The sequence below is a fragment of the Monodon monoceros genome, unplaced genomic scaffold (assembly GCF_005190385.1).
Source record: "Monodon monoceros isolate NGI ecotype Baffin Bay Population unplaced genomic scaffold, NGI_Narwhal_1 Super_Scaffold_16, whole genome shotgun sequence".
Lineage (NCBI taxonomy): Eukaryota > Metazoa > Chordata > Mammalia > Artiodactyla > Monodontidae > Monodon > Monodon monoceros.
This window is the reverse complement of record NW_021703772.1, coordinates 55425037-55440947: the sequence shown is the minus strand read 5'-3', so window position 1 is coordinate 55440947 and position 15911 is coordinate 55425037. Positions and strand designations below refer to the sequence as shown.

The following is a 15911-nucleotide window of genomic DNA, read 5'->3' as shown; positions in this document are numbered from 1 at the left end:
TAAAGGAGATGAATGAACAATAAAGCAAACAAGAAGCCTTAGAATTGCCTGCAAATAGAAGCAAAAGCAGTAATCATTTAGAGGCAGAGAGCCTAATAAAATAGAACTAAAGTGATCTTAGCAATTACTGGCTCTGTGCCTTTATTTTACAGAAAAGGAAACTGAGGCCCAGACGTTAAATAACCTGCCACACAGCTCCTAGGGGGCAGTCAGGACTAAACAGCTGCAAATGACTTTTTAAAAATAAAAGCTGAGCAGTACTATTTCCACACTAGTGTCTTTCAGTGGAGCATAAGTTCTTTGAGTGTCTATCCCTCATTTGTGATTCGAGGGAGTTGGAACAGATGCTCTTAAAAATCCTTCTAGCTCTAAAACTTTGAATCCCACTTGAAGTGAACACAGCTGGACCCCTGCCTAGTCAGTGCAGAACACACATAATGAAAAGTGTGGTAACAATTAGAACATTCACTATTTTAGCTTTTAGCAAGATGTGTTGAACCCTGGCTCACCAGGTCCTTAGGAAATCTGAAGACTGGATCTCAAACTGGATTGAGACAGACTGATCCCTAGGCTAGTGGTCTCATTTTAAAATTAGTGACTCAGAGAAAAATGACAGGGTGTTAAGCAGACAAACGGATGAGCTATCCTCTTTCGACTGGAGTAAACCATCCCTTCAGCCTTTCAGAATACTTTTCAAGCCGAGTGAGGCCCCCTCTACTGGTAGGATCCATCATCCACCAAAAAATCAGAACTTGTTAGGTTCGTGAGAAATGGAAAAAAAGAAAAAAAAAGTCATAGGATCAGAACAGATCAGAATGGCAAGGAAACGTGAAGAAATGGCTAGTCTAAAAATATCAGCTTTTCAGACAAGGAAATGTGGATCTAGAAAATTTAAAACTGTTTTCTCATAAATTTGTTAGTAAGATTCTTCTGAGGAAATGTTCACAGTAGGTGGCAAAAATCTCTGTATTAAAATGTGAAGTTAGCTTTCTGAAAATAGAAGACGCTTGACAAATACTTAATGAGTCTAAAATGGGTAAAAATCCCACTTCTGCTCAGAGGAGAGTGGGGTTCTCTCACCCTCACACGAAATTCTGTTCTCCATTTGCTAAACCAAAGTTTCCTAAATTGTAGTCATTCAAGTCACATGCTTCTTGCCACAGCCAAGTACTAAGTGTCTTGGTATTTAATACTTTTCAATCAAGTAATTTTTTATTTTAGCCTCATCCTATGCAATAGAATGCATGAAATTTCAGGTTTGATGTGTCGTGTGTGTGTGTGTGTGTGTGTGTGTGTGAACATGCATACAGTAAAATGAGTGCATGGCTGTTAAACAATGTTCTTTTGTGTGCCAACTAAATTCATCTCATTTAATTATCTTGTGCATTTATAGTGCTTTAGAAAATACTGAGGTAAATATATCTCATGTTTAAGTCATGTAAATATAGTAGCCGTAATTTCATCTTTCCATTAAAGGCAAGTTGTTTATTGCCTTTCTTCACCTGGTCTCTCCCTCCTGCCTTACCCTCTGTCTTGAAGTCTTCCTTCATCCCCTTTCCATTCTTTCACAGTCTTTTAGTTCAGTACTCACATTTCCTTTTCTCCAGGGAGGTGAGGAAAACTTTCCCTCTCTACGGCCCACTGGGGACTGTGCCTCATTTGATATTGAACTCCAAGAAACCATATTGAAACAAACTGGTATTTGACAGAATGAATAAAAAGACCTTTGTATTCTTGTCTTTTTCTAGGAATTGGGGCTTGAGGGATATTGAAAAGTGATGTTATTTCTATTTCATCCTTATAGTTAGCCTTCTCTGAGGAAATGGCACATAAACACAGAAAGTCCAATTTATAAAAACACATTTAATAAATGATTCCTTGAGGAATATACTGGAGAGTCTGTTTTTGTTCAGGCACTGTGAAAGCTCTAATACCTGTAGGGGAGAATGGAGATGAGATAAAGTTTGATCTTCATGAAATCTTTTCCTTTATTAAACATTCCTGTGGAATTAATTGAAGCTTTGTTTTTTCAGGAATAAAGGGGACCATCATGCATTTATTGCTGGATGAATACACTCAATTCGCAGTTAGTTATACCTTGCTACCAGTATGAACTCTCATTATTTACAGTGGATTATCTGTATTGAAGCTGATCTGAAAAAGATCAGTTTTGAAATCTCTTGTCATTATAATCTATTTTCTCTGCTTTAACCTATTGTATCATCTCTGTTGACCCTTAATGAGAAGTGAATAAATAGCCTTTTGACACAAAATATTTATATTTTTAAGCTCAGAAGGAGCTGCTCCAAATTCAGGCTGTTTTATAATAAGAAGTGCAGAACAGGAAGTTATGTAGAAAACTCTTCTCCCAAAGGAAAGAATGTCAGTGATCGGATTTTCATTTTGGTAATATTTGCATAGTAGTTTCAGAATCATATGGAAAATTTTTACAGAACAGTCCATGATAAGCCAAACATAAATTAAAACTAAAGTTACAGCAATACCTTCCTATTCTGGGAAAGCTTAAGCATCCTCAATCCTAACAACAGTTGATTTTAAAAACACTAATGCAAGACTCTGGGACCCCTGGGGAGGAGTGGGTGCTCTGCATTTACTGTGGCTCCCCAAAGAGGTTCTTTCTGATGGCAAACAGATGGAAACCCTATAGAGAGGCAGATTTCCGCTGCAGCTATCACAGGGATATACCGTGCCTTTGAAATGACATCAGCCAGGAGGAAATCAGTGACTGGAGTTTCAGATTTCATAGAAGGATTTTGCTTTGCTTTTTGTAGGCCCAAGGATGGCAGGCGGAGGCAATAAATTCTGTCTTAGAACCTCTCCTGGTAGATGTTTAAAGAGATTGTATGAATAAATCAACTGTCCCAATCCCTGGATGTGATAGGGACTATCCGGTTTGAATTTGAATTTTTTTCGTCTTTCTTGTACAGAACTGGTTTAAGCCAACAGCTCAGAATAAGTTGGGCCTGATGGGTGGAATGCAGAGCTGGTGGGGCTTATCAAGAACTAAAGTATTTATTTTTCATGAAGTTATTCCTATAACCAGGTTTATGACTGGAAAGGGCCAAAGCTGAAATAGTGCAGTACATAGATTAGCATTTCTCACCGGAGAAAAGATGAGGTTGCCTCACTTTAACACATAGGTTTACTGTTCATGAATAAATACTGCTGTTGTTTCCATTTTCATCTTTATTCTTCTATTATTATTGCACTTTTACTGAAACAGTCTTACATGAATGTGGAGGAAATTCTGAAATTGAGGAATATGTTTTCTGGATGAGTCACTATACACATTCGTGTTTATCTTATGATTTTGCCAAAAAGCAGTGAGCAAGCCTTGGACTTAAGGCAGTTCATTTGGGTGGGGCAAAACAATTCTCATTTACTTGTACATAAGTGAACATTCACCCGAGAATACGAAGGCACACCCACTTTCCCGAGTAGCCACTGCAATTTCAAAAGGCTGGATGAGCAGTTAATACTAATGAAGTCAAGGTTTCAGGCAATGTCTTTACAAAGGTCAACTAACTTTGTCCTGTTCACTGGTACCTAAGGAGTGGCACTGGATCTCAAGGAAGACTGGGTGACTAACAGGGATTTGCATAAAAATTCATCGCCTCCTGGACAACACTCAAAATGTATGACCTAAATATGATGAGTGTGGTCTGGGTGCTTTTAGACACAAGTAACAGAGAAATCTGGCTCAAATAAGTTTAAACAATAAGATAATTTATTTTTTTTCCATTTTGAAGGAGACCCAGAAGTAGGTCAGGCTCTAGGATAGCTATTACAATGGCTTAAAGATGTCATCAGAGACTCAAGTTCTTTCTTTTTCTTTGATATCTTCAAAGTCACTTTCACCCTTAGACTGGTTTCTGTCATGGTCGTAAGATGGCGGCAGCAGATTCAGATCAACAATACACAAAGAAAGAGTCCTTCTTACATCCTTTTTGTTTTTTTAGGAGATGAAGAAAACTTCCTCAGCAACCCTTCAAGAGACTTCCCATGCCTTGGAAAAGATTGGTTCACATGGTTATTTGTAAATCAATCACGAAAAGGGGGGTTGCAACAATGGCCTTAGATCAGTGGTTCTCAACCTTGGCTGCATTTTGAAAGTTGAGAAAAATACTGATATCTGGGTCCCATTCTCAGAGATCCTGGGATGCAGCCTGGGGCATTGAGAGTTTTAAAAGCTCTCCAGGTGATTCTAATGTATAGCTAAGCATTTGAGAACCATAAATTTAGACCAAACTTCTGGAGGTGGGGGTAGAATAGGGGTCGGGAACGGATATTGGATTATAAACCACCATAACCATTAAATTTTATTGTATTTGCAATGTAAATTTTAAAATGTTAATATAGAAATCCACACATGGGATTGGAGTCAAGTTTGGAGGAATTCATATTTATAGGGAGACCTGATGAATGTGGTCCGTTTTAGGAGAACAAATTAGATTCATCCAAAGCTAATCAAAACCATTTATAAGAATGGTTATGATATTAAATAATCAGCAGCAACGAATGTAGTAAAAGTCGTGGCTCTGGAAAACGAAATGCTTAGCATTTTATAGGGTCAGAATAATTTGGAAAAAAAAAAATCTAAGGAGTGAATGAGGTCCAGTGGAAAGAGCACAGGAGCTGAGCCAGAAGCCCTGGATTCTGATTCTGGCTTGGCCACTATTTGCTCTGGGGCAAGTCGTATTAATGTCTGTGAGCCTCAGGTTTCTGATTCAAGAGGTGAGCTAGTCCAAGCCCCGGGCTCATTGTTGCAGATGCATTCCAAATGTTTATCATAATACCCAACTTGTAACTTAAAGAATCTATTTAAGTCATATTTACAAATACTGCAGAAGAATGCATTTATGGTTTTCCATTTTATATTCCACACTATTATTTCCAGAATAATTTTACAGTTTTGCCAATCATTTCATTATAAATCTCATATACATTGTCAGAAAGTCTCCCTAGTTTCTGAAAGGGGCTAATAACTACTCTCAACATCTTGGTCAGATCATGTGTAGCTCATGACTATTCTTTGGCATTCTGTTGAAACAGTTTATACGTATTGAATCAGTACAAAAACAAAAGACCTGGAAACAAAAATGCTCTACTAACTACTTTTTCTTGTAAACGCACAAAATAATGGCATTCATTGGCATATGTAGGTATCAGGTATTTCCTCGTAACAGAATTCTTTTTAGCAATGTGTTTCTTTTTTTTTAAATTGGAGTATAGTTGATTTACAATGTTGCGTTAGTGTCAGGTGTACAGCAAAGTGATTCAGTTATACATAAACATATATTCATTCTTTTTTAGATTATTTTCCCGTATAGATTGTCACAGAATATTGAGTAGAGTTCCCTGTGCTATACAGCAGGTCCTTGTTGCTTATCTATCTTATATATAGTAGTGTGTATGTTCATCCCAAGCTCCTGATTTATAAACCACCCCCCCCACACACACACCACGTTTCCCCTTTGGTAACCATAAGTTTGTTTTCGATATCTGTAGGTCTGTTTGTGTTTTGTGAATAAGTTCTGTTGGTATCGTTTTAAAATTAGATTCCACATATGAGTGATATCATATGATACTTGTCTTTCTCTGACTTACTTCACTTAGTATGATAATCTCTAGGTCCATCCATGTTGCTGCAAATGGCATTATTTCATTCTTTTTTATGGCTGAGTAATATTCCATTGTATATATGTACCACATCATCTTTATCCATTCCTCTGTTGATGGACATTTAGGTTGCTTCCATGTCTTGGCTATTGTAAATAATGCTACAGTGAACACTGGGATGTATGTATCTTTTTAGATTATGGTTTTCTCCGGATATATGCCCAGGAGTGGGAGTGCTGGATCATATGATAGTTCTATTTTTAGCTTTTTAAGGAACCTCCATACTCTTCTCCATAGTGGTTGTACAAATTTACATTCCCACCAACAGTGTAGGAGGGTTCCCTTTTCTCCACACCCTCTCAAGCATTTATTGTTTGTAGACTTTTTGATGATGGCCATTCTGATTGGTGTGAATTGATACCTCATGGTAGTTTTGATTTGCATTGCTCTGATAATTAGCAAGGTTGAGCATCTTTTCATGTGCTTTTTGGCCATCTGTGTGTCTCTTTTGGAGAAATGTCTATTTAGATTTTCTGCCCATTTTTGGATTGGGTTGTTTCTTTTTTGACATAGAACTGCATGAGCTGTTCAGAGATTAATCCGTTGCTGGTCACTTTGTTTGCAAATATTTTCTCCCATTCTGTAGGTTGTCTTTTCATTTTGTTTATGGTTTCCTTTACTGTTCAGAAGCTTTTAAGTTTAATTAGGTCCCATTTGTTTATTTTTGTTTTTATTTTCGTTACTGTAAGAGGTGGATCAAAAAAGATACTGCTGCGATTTATGTAAAAGAGCGTTCTGCCTATGTTTCACTCTAAGAGTTTTATAGTGTCCAGCCTTACATTTAGGTCTATGATCCATTTTGAGTTTATTTTTATGTATGGTGTTAGAGAATGTTCTAGTTTCATTTTTTTATATGTAGCTGTCCAGTTTTCCCAGCACCACTTATTGAAGAGACTGTCTTTTCTCCATTTTATAGTCTTGCCTCCTTTGTCATAGATTAATTGACCATAGGTGTATGGGTTTATTTCTGGGCTTTTTATCCTGTTCCATTTATCTATATTTCTGTTTGTGCCAGTACCATACTGTTTGATTACTGTAGCTTTGTAGTATAGCCTGAAGTCAGGGAGTCTGATTCCTCCAGCTCTGTTTTTCTTTCTCAGGATTGCTTTGGCTATTCGGGGTCTTTTGTGTTTCCATATAAATTAAAAAAAATTTTGTTTTAGTTCTGTTAAAAAAAATGTGTTTCTGTTATGATTTGATTCCTGAAGCTTTTGCTTTACAGTGTTAGGGTGTGACCATATCTTGAGATATATACACTGTTATTTCCTGACTTAAAGAGGAACTAAATGTCTTCTAGTCTCCAAAGTATATATTCTCCTTTCCGTATATGAAGTGCATAAATTATAGGAGATGGCTTTGGCAAATTTGGAATAACTGGGACTAAGAGGTTGAGTCTTCCCAGAATAGCCTCTCACCATATGCAGCAGAGACAGAAGTACTAACCAGCCAGTAATTTCCTGGTGAGTCTTGACAAGCTTTTCTAGAGTCTGTGGACGCTCTGTGGACATACTTTTTAGAGCAGTTGCCGTGAGTGCTGGTGAAACCTTAAGTCATGTGTCTTTTATCTTATGCATTTGCCTCTTGTAATAAAATAACTGGAAACAAAATAATAATAGCAATAAATGCTTGCTCACATAGCTTACTTGGGTCCTGTTAGCACAGTGCAATTTTAGCCATTTGCTCTTTTGAACTGAGGTATCCAGTCATTGACAGTGATGTGCTTACTTTCACAAATATGTGCAAATTTCACTTTTGGACAAGGACTTGGACTCAGTGTACATGTTCACCTAATAATGTTCACAATCAAGTTATTGTCTGGGCCTACTTTAACAAATGCTTATTTTTCATGATAGAAATATGTATAGAACTCTATTTTCTAATATTTTTTCCCTATGAAGGCAATTCCTTTTCTATTATGTACATATTTTGTTGTAGACAAGATTTCAGTATGTGATGGATCAATCTTGGCCCAAATCCAATTAAACAGCCAAAAGAACCTCAATTAATAGGGGGATTCAGGTATAAAATAATCTCCTCAAACTGCCCACACACAGCCTCCTACCAAGACAATATTAAAACAAGACCACATTATACATGATATAAAAAATATTCAATATAAATATGATTATGGATGCAGAAAAGCAAGTATACACTAGAGTTCAGAGTATAATTAATTCCCAATGTCATGGAACATTTTAAATAATAAAAATATTGTACATCTTTTTCAGTCACTGTTTTTCTATTGAGGTCAAAGAGAGTTTAAAAGAAAGTATAGGGGGCTTCCCTGGTGGCGCAGTGGTTGAGAGTCTGCCTGCCGATGCAGGGGACACGGGTTCGTGCCCTGGTCCGGGAATATCCCACATGCCGCAGAGCGGCTGGGCGTCCGAAGCCTGTGCTCCGTCACCGGAGAGGCCACGACACAGTGAGAGGCCCGTGTACCACAAAAAAAAAAAAAAAAAAAAGAATGTATAGGAATTACTGCGAGGATACAAATAAAGCTCACTGTGTTCTACAAAATATACAGATCCAGTGTTTTAGGTGATTCCTTTCAAAATTTTCTTCTGGCTTTACTAATTTGAGAGTCACTTTTTATTGATAAATGTGATTTCAATTTGCAAAGATGCATGGTTAAATGGTTTCTAAAGTCACCTTGATAATCATAGTGCTAGCTTACCTGACACTTATCGCTAAAATGTTGGTATGCATATTTTATACCAGCTTGTGGTTTCAACCGCCAGCTATCAGAAAAGTGTCCCTGTAATTGACAAAAGGGAGAAAATAAAAGAGAAAAAGAAAAAGGAAAGGCGGGGTGTGGTAAGGGAGAGAGATTTTTCATTTCTTATCTTGTGATACATTCTGCAGCAGTAAACACTACTACCTCCTAAATAGACCTTTTGAAGGCAAAAAAAGAAAAAAAAGAAACAGCTCCAAAAAAAGCTTTATAAACTGGAAATTGTCTTCCGGCTCATTGTGGCTTTGTTCTTTTGGAAAGTCTGCATGACCTCCTTGTATTAAATAAAACAAGGGTGTGAGGACTGATGACTTGATTGAATGAGTTAGTTACAGAAGTAGCTCTGGCATCTGTTATCCATTACTGCTGTTCTGTTAATGGGAGCAGACCTTTGATTAACTACTGAGATTTGGACATGAAGGGGATCCAAGGTGGGTTGTGAAGTAAATCATATAGCTAAAGCTCCGTTTCATCTTCACCTCAGTGTTCCTCTCTTTCCAGATTTCTGGCAAACCAGCAGTTGGAGGCCTTCAGGGGTAGGAGAGACTCTAATTATTTCAAGAATAATTGATTTAAAAAATGCATATTATAATAGCCTATTAATAAAACTCCTGGAGTATATATCATTTATGTATCATTTTTGGTATATCATCTTGGGGAAGAATTAAAATCACATCTCCCCATCCCCAACAAATAGACATTAGTAGATAAACTAAAAGAGGGAAGTTAAGAGAATTAATTTCTAAATATTTATAAAATTCTTGATTTATGCACAACCATAGCAGAGAACGAGGACTGCCTTACAGTACATTCATAGCTAGAGCTGTAAGCAAATCTCCAAGTGAACAAAAAGACAAAAATGCAAATTTCTTAGTAGTAGTCAAAATGTTATAGCATCCAACAATAACAACAAACATCTACCTGAGGGGTTAACGTTTACTGTCATAAGTCAAAATACCATAAAACATTCATTTATAATACAAATATATATTGTGTTCCTTAGTGACTTGTTTATATATTCAGGTTGTAAAAGAAGGCAACTTTCTTCTATATGACTTATACAGAATCAGATGTTATAGCCAGAAGTAACTGTGAAGAGCATCTAGTAGTTCGAATGATTGGGATCTCAAGGGGTAAATGAATTTCTTAAGTCCTAAAACTTAATTTTGGGAAGTCTGGAACTCATACCTTAGTCTTTTCATTATCAGTTCGGTGCTCATTTTCACCTATACTGAACACATCACAAAGTGTCCACACTTGATATTTGTTAGTATTCACAAGGAGGCACAACAATTCTGGAAAATAAAAAGTGGAATATGAAGGGAAATTTTGATTATATAACTTAAGACCAACCAAGCAACCAAATTATAGAAGAAAAATGAAGTCGTGGACCAAACTTCATACCTGAAAAAAACCAATTCTCATTCAGTACTTCTAAGAGAGCTTAGGCCAGGGTCCATACTCAACTTTGCTGAGACCCAGAAAGTTGAAGGACTAAAAAATGAAGTGGAGGCAAAAATTAAAGTGAGAATTGGTCTTATTGGACAGCACGGTCTATCCTGAGATGGCGCAATGAACCTATATTTATTTGCTGATTGAGAAATGGTCCAGCCATGGACCATTACATATTGATCACCAGATGAATGCAAACATACCCACATTAGCAGTTCTTTGGCTCATGCCACACCCTTTTCTACAGCCTAAAGTAGAATAGAAACTGCTATTTACGGTTACTTGCTTATACAAAGATGTCACTCTAGCAATTGTTGCTTGGGGGCAAGACCTGGTGACTGTTACTGGCAGAGAGAATGCAAAAGTGATTTAGCTCATACTGCATGCTCCCTACTCTTCTTAAAAAAATGGAAAAGTTCATCAAATAATATTTGTTATTATAATTTTAAGTGTACAGAGTTCAAATGTAACAACTGTAAAGTTGTCAAGGATAAATATAGATTTTTTAAATGTGTGAAATGGGAGTAACAAAGCTATTTAGATAAAAGCCATTATCAGACATTACTACATATTCCAACCTATAATCTCATGAATCAAAGCTTTTAACTGTCTGGATTCAATTGTGACTGTATTCTTTCCAATATGCATTCTTTCTTCTCCCAGGGGTTGTTCAGTAACAGCAGGTGTGTTGAGTGTGCATCCCAGTTAACATGCCAACAGGAAAACCAGAACTGTAAAATATTTATTTCTTTACATGCTCCAGAAGTTAATTTGTAATAGAAGGAACCACTAGGTTTGGAAAGGAGTCCTTTACTTGAGTGAGGACACTGTATGTTTTCTATACTTCTTAAGCAAATGGAAAATTTCCTCCAATGTACAGCATATTAATTCCTTTAATAATGCCTTCAGAGTTTCCTTCCAAATATGAGACCATCACCATCAACTAGATAAATGGTACCAGCTCGGATAACAGGCTAAAAGATGACATAAATTCCAGCCCATGCAGTAGAAGTCACTATGAGCCAAATTCTCACACAGATTATGATAGAATTTCAGTACCCAAAGACGTCATGCTACAGAAGAATTATTCTCAGCATGCTTTCTCTGGGCACCTATCTAGCTGTTTCCTCTGTGAAAAAAAAAGAAAATTATTATAGCAGGAATCCCTACTGTTCATCAAGAGCTATTAGGTTGATCCATGGGAATTACTATTTTTATAGGCTGAAAACTTTCAAAATCAGCAATTTCATATGATTCAACCTAATGCTTTTGACTTTTTCTAAACCAGATCAAGTGAGCATGGCAGTTACTTTTATGAAGAGCAAAGGTGTAAGGGGTTGGGGAAACAAACAGTAAATCTCTTGTAGCTTACAGAAAATTAAATGTCTATGCAGAATGAGTGGGGTTCACAGTGAGAACCCCCAAACACTATTGAGTTTTGACTATGAAACTGGCATTATGAATCTAACAGATAAGTTTTCAGAATCCATTGATACCATTCTATGGTATGAGTAGGAGAGTTTGATAGGGTCATTGGAATAGCATAGAATATTTTTCCTTTTCCAAAAGGCTACAACATACAAACAAAGTCCAGTATTAATGTGTCTTAATGTGTCTTAAGTAGAAACAAGAACTAAGAACCGAGTTCTAAGGGTACTTGTTATTAATCACTGTTAAAGATCAGTTATGCAAAGATTATATATTCAAATTATTCACAAATGGACACAAGAAAACCATAGAAATTGGTTAATTGTTTATTGTCTCCACACCATAGCACCATAGTTTTACTATGGCACAAGATTTCCTACTGAATCCTACAGATTAAAAAAAAAAATTTAGAACATAAGGAATTCTTGTTAGATAAAGCATTACAATTGTATTGGAAAATTCTGGCAAGACATACTAAAATCTATGCAAAATGTATGCATTACTAATTAGTGTTACTTAAGGGTAAATTGTTGAAGTATAATGTGAAACCCTATTATTAATGTCCAGATGTTCTATACATTAACTGAGTTCTGGATTTGATAGTGCCTGGTCTCTGGATGATATAATCTTCTCATGCAGGATTTTTTCAGGATATAGCAAAACACAAAAGATACAATGGAGAGAGAACATAGGCATTACAAATACTATTAGACACACTTCCCCATTCATGTTTGAATTTTTCATAAATCCTTCTAGGGTTCAAGTTCTTTTTATTATAATTCTTTTGTGAGGTTTCTCAAAAGATACATCAAAATTATTTTAATTATAATTTTAAAGTGTACAAATTTCAACGTATAACAAATGTGAAGATGCCAAAGGACAAACACAGATAAAAGAGTTGCAAATATGTATAGTTAACAGAGCCATTTTGATAAAAGCCATTATTAGACATTACTACATATTCCAACCTATAATCTCATAAATCAAAGCTTTTAGTTGTCTGGATTCATAAGTGACTGTATTCTTTCCAATATGCATTCTTTCTTCCTCCAGGGGTTGTTCAATAACAGCAGGTATGTTCCTGCCATAAAGTTCACAGTGTTCTAGAAACTGGACACATTCTTGAATAACACTGTCACGAAGCACAATCATGTGTTTTGACATGTTTTCTAGTAATGACAGGAAGCATCTTTTGGCGTAATACCAGGTATCAGTTCCCAGTTTTTTATTATAAGGTTCCAAGCTTTTGATAACCCGAGAAATACCAAAGTCATAATTTCCTTTGGCACAATAGAGCGTCCCTATCACCAAATTCACAATGCAGAGATGGTAGATTTTCTTATCTGGGTCCTCATAGGAGAGCTGCTCTTCCTCCTTTTCAATCTTCCTCATCAACTCCTCGGCTTCTTCGTTTTGACTTGTCATAATATATGAAACACACAGGTTAGCCAGCACAATAGCACTGACATTCAGGATGTTGTCATAATGCTTCTTGACTATGGGCTCATAAAAACCTATGGCTTCTGTGTATTTGTTTTCCTGCATGAACAGAACATGAGCCACATTCAGCTTCCACACATCATGATCATTACAGAATTCCACAGATTTCCGGAAGATCTTTTCCACCATTGGATAATTCTCAAGGTTCCAGTAGATTTTGGCCTGGGCCATCAGCACGGGAATATACTTCTCAAGGGTGTCATCATATTCATTCACTGCCTTTTTGACAGCTTCATCATCTCTGTTGTGTCTTGCTTCCTGCACTTGTTTGGTGAGTCTCCGGAGCTGTTCAGTCAGCATCCCTGCTAGCCCATCAAGCTTAATGAAAGCCTCTTCAGGAGCTGTCTGGCAAGTGATCATGGCATCCAAGAAGTCATAGAGATAGGGTGTGAGGAACTTGTAAGTCAAATGGGCATTCTCTGCCAGGACATCTGCTGCCAGGTCAAAATACTCATATTTACAGTAGAGCAGCAACAGGTTGCCAAAGGTCTCTGGGGGAAAGGGATTCTGTTGGAGCAAAAACTGTAGCTTCTCAAACCCTTCTGTAGGCCTGGCATCCATGTTCATTAGCGCCTGGTTGTGCAGGGTCACAGGGTCTAACTCTTCTTCTGCCCTCGGAGGCATATCCGTGAGGGTTTCCTGGGCCACCTCATAGTTTCTCAGTTGGTATTCTATGGCAGCCTTGAGGTTGAAGGCTTCCACCAGAGCGGTCTGGTGAAGGACTAAGGTGTTGCCAACACTTCGAACATCAATGCCCTCGGTGGTCATGCCCACACCCAGCTCTGGGTGCTGGCGGATGCCATGCTCAATAATGTCGGCGATATGCTTCAGCGCGGATGCATACTGCCGGCTGCTGTAATAGGCCAAAGCCAGGTTGTAGGAGAGGTCAGGCCGGTAGCCCGAAGCCTGCAAGGCAGCAGAGAACTTGGAACACGCGGCTTCATAATGTCCCTCCTTGTAGAGCAAACAGCCCAGGTTGACCTGGCCATCGAGCTCGTTCTCGCCCCCGCTGTCTTCTCCTCCTTCCCCACTCAGTAGCTGCTCCACCAGGCTCCTGGCCCCGGGCAGATCGCCCTCGCTGTACTTGATCGCGGCTTGGAGACGGAGGACCCGATTGTGGTAGGCGGGGTTGTCCAGGAGGAGGAAGGCGACGCGGGTGGCCTCTGGGTAAAGGCAGGCCTTGTACAGGGCCTGGGCCTGGTACAGGCGGTACTGCTCCAGCTCCGGGTGCAGCTGGCCCAGCTGCTCATAGCACTCGGCGGCCAGCGCGAACTCCTGCAGGCGGTAGTAGCAGTAGCCCAGCAGCGACAGGCCGGCGCGGCTCCTCGGGCTCCGCTGGAGCTCTCCGCCCAGCAGCTGCACGGCCTCGGCGTAGCGGGCATCCCGGATGAGCCGGTACACGACCGCGGTGAACTCCCCGTCGGGGATGGGCGCACCGCTCAGCCCCGCCATAACCTTCTCCGCGGCTGTGCGTCCCAGTTACCACGGCAACATGCCAACCGGAAACGGAAGGCTGTTTGTCCGGATATTGCTTTGCAACGGAAAAACTCTGTAAGGAATATAAAGGAATCACTGAGGTGAATCATTAAACTACTGTATTGGCCCTCGAAGACTCTGGGCTGCGAAGCTCGTGAGTCCAGCAAGAGAGATGAAAGGCCTTGTGGCAATTCAAAAACGGAAACTCTACTTCCCGGCATGCACTGGTCCGATGGCGCCGACGTCGGAACGTGGCCGCGCTGCACTCTGGGAGGCGTAGTCTCTGCGGGACGGACCCTCGGTTGCCGGGAGATGAGGTTTCACTTGCCTTTCTTTAGTGTTGAGGTTGATTGAGAGTTGCTGGCTGCCTGCTGTGTCACCTGTCTCCGGCGCGGGGAAGAAAGATTTGCGGTCTGAAATCCCTTGCTTTTTTAGCCTTATACACTTTGCAGTACATACTAATGGCGTCGTTTCGCGGTTTGTTTTTGTATTTTAATGGGAAGGAAAAGGTGGAATATCTCTTTGGCATTCTCCTGGAATTAGAGTAGCCTCTCTTTTTAAGCTGCCTTGAGGGCACACTGTCTAAGACATAAATGCAGAGGGTAATAATAGTTCTTATTTTTATCGTTTCCACAAATTAATGATGGTAAATGGTTTTGTGAATATTATCTGGTATTGGGAGACGTTTAATTTTAGATCCAGGTGTTCCCCCCTCACCCCAAACAGTTATTACTGAACACATGTTAGCGTTTAATCTTGGCCATATCTATTGGCCTGGCCCTCCAACTTTCACTACAAATAAGAAACCAGTGTTCCTTGATCTCCCTGCATCTCCATTGGTCGTCCATGATCTGCCTTGGACTATCTAGTATCTAAGATAAACGGCGTACGAATAAAATTATGTCTTTGCTATATACTTAAAGGCTTCAATTCAAGTCCTTTTGCTGCCCATAACATCTTTTCTATATATAAATTCCAGAGCCAACACCAACCATATGTATGGCCCTAAGACAATTTACACATTATTTCTAATCTTAATGACCACCGTGTGATCTGTATATTACAGATATGAAATCTGTGCACTAGAAAGTTTTAAATGATTTGCTCAAGACCACACAGCTAGGTAGCAGCAGTGCCATGATATCCAGCAGATAGTTTCAGTAGGAAATAGTGACTGCTTGTAACTTATCCCATTTATTTCCTATAGATGAGTTTGTAAAGGCCCAGTGTTTGCTGCCACATTGTATTCTGGAACATTAGTGTCTTTTTTTCCTCCATTAAAACAACGAACCAACTTGGTGTGGGCAGTAGAAATTTGAACTTCCAGATCTGATTTGCAGCTGTGAGCAGGTGTTAGGAAATAACTAGTGGGGGTGGTATAGTTCCTAGTCACCCAGTATAGCTGGTAGGGGACTTCTGCAGGCATGTGATTGCTTGTATCATAAAGCAACTGACTTTATATACTCATTCAGTCTTCCCTGCTGAGAAATTGACAGAGGTCTGCCCTTCTGGGTGGGACCAGGCAAGGAACCTTACACTTCATGAATACTGAGAAAGGGACAAACTGTACCCATTTCAGACGGGTTGAGTGGCATTCTGGCCCACCTAAGATCCCCAGAGAAAG

At 39.0% G+C, this 15911-nt stretch overlaps 2 protein-coding genes across 3 annotated transcripts in view; one reads left to right on the top strand and one right to left on the bottom strand.

Moving 5' to 3' along the window:
- Positions 1-15911, top strand: part of AGPS (alkylglycerone phosphate synthase) — a 280454-nt gene that overhangs the window by 192471 nt on the left and 72072 nt on the right. The gene's annotated exons all lie outside the window — the stretch shown is intronic.
- TTC30A (tetratricopeptide repeat domain 30A) lies at positions 11532-14671 on the bottom strand. Its single transcript, XM_029225508.1, has one exon. It carries the CDS (start codon positions 14261-14263, stop codon positions 12266-12268), a length of 1998 nt encoding a protein of 665 aa, XP_029081341.1. The 5' UTR covers positions 14264-14671; the 3' UTR covers positions 11532-12265.

Coding starts and splice junctions, on each gene's coding strand:
- TTC30A (XM_029225508.1), bottom strand. CDS start 14,263: ATGGCGGGGCTGAGCGGTGCGCCCATCCCCGACGGGGAGTTCACCGCG.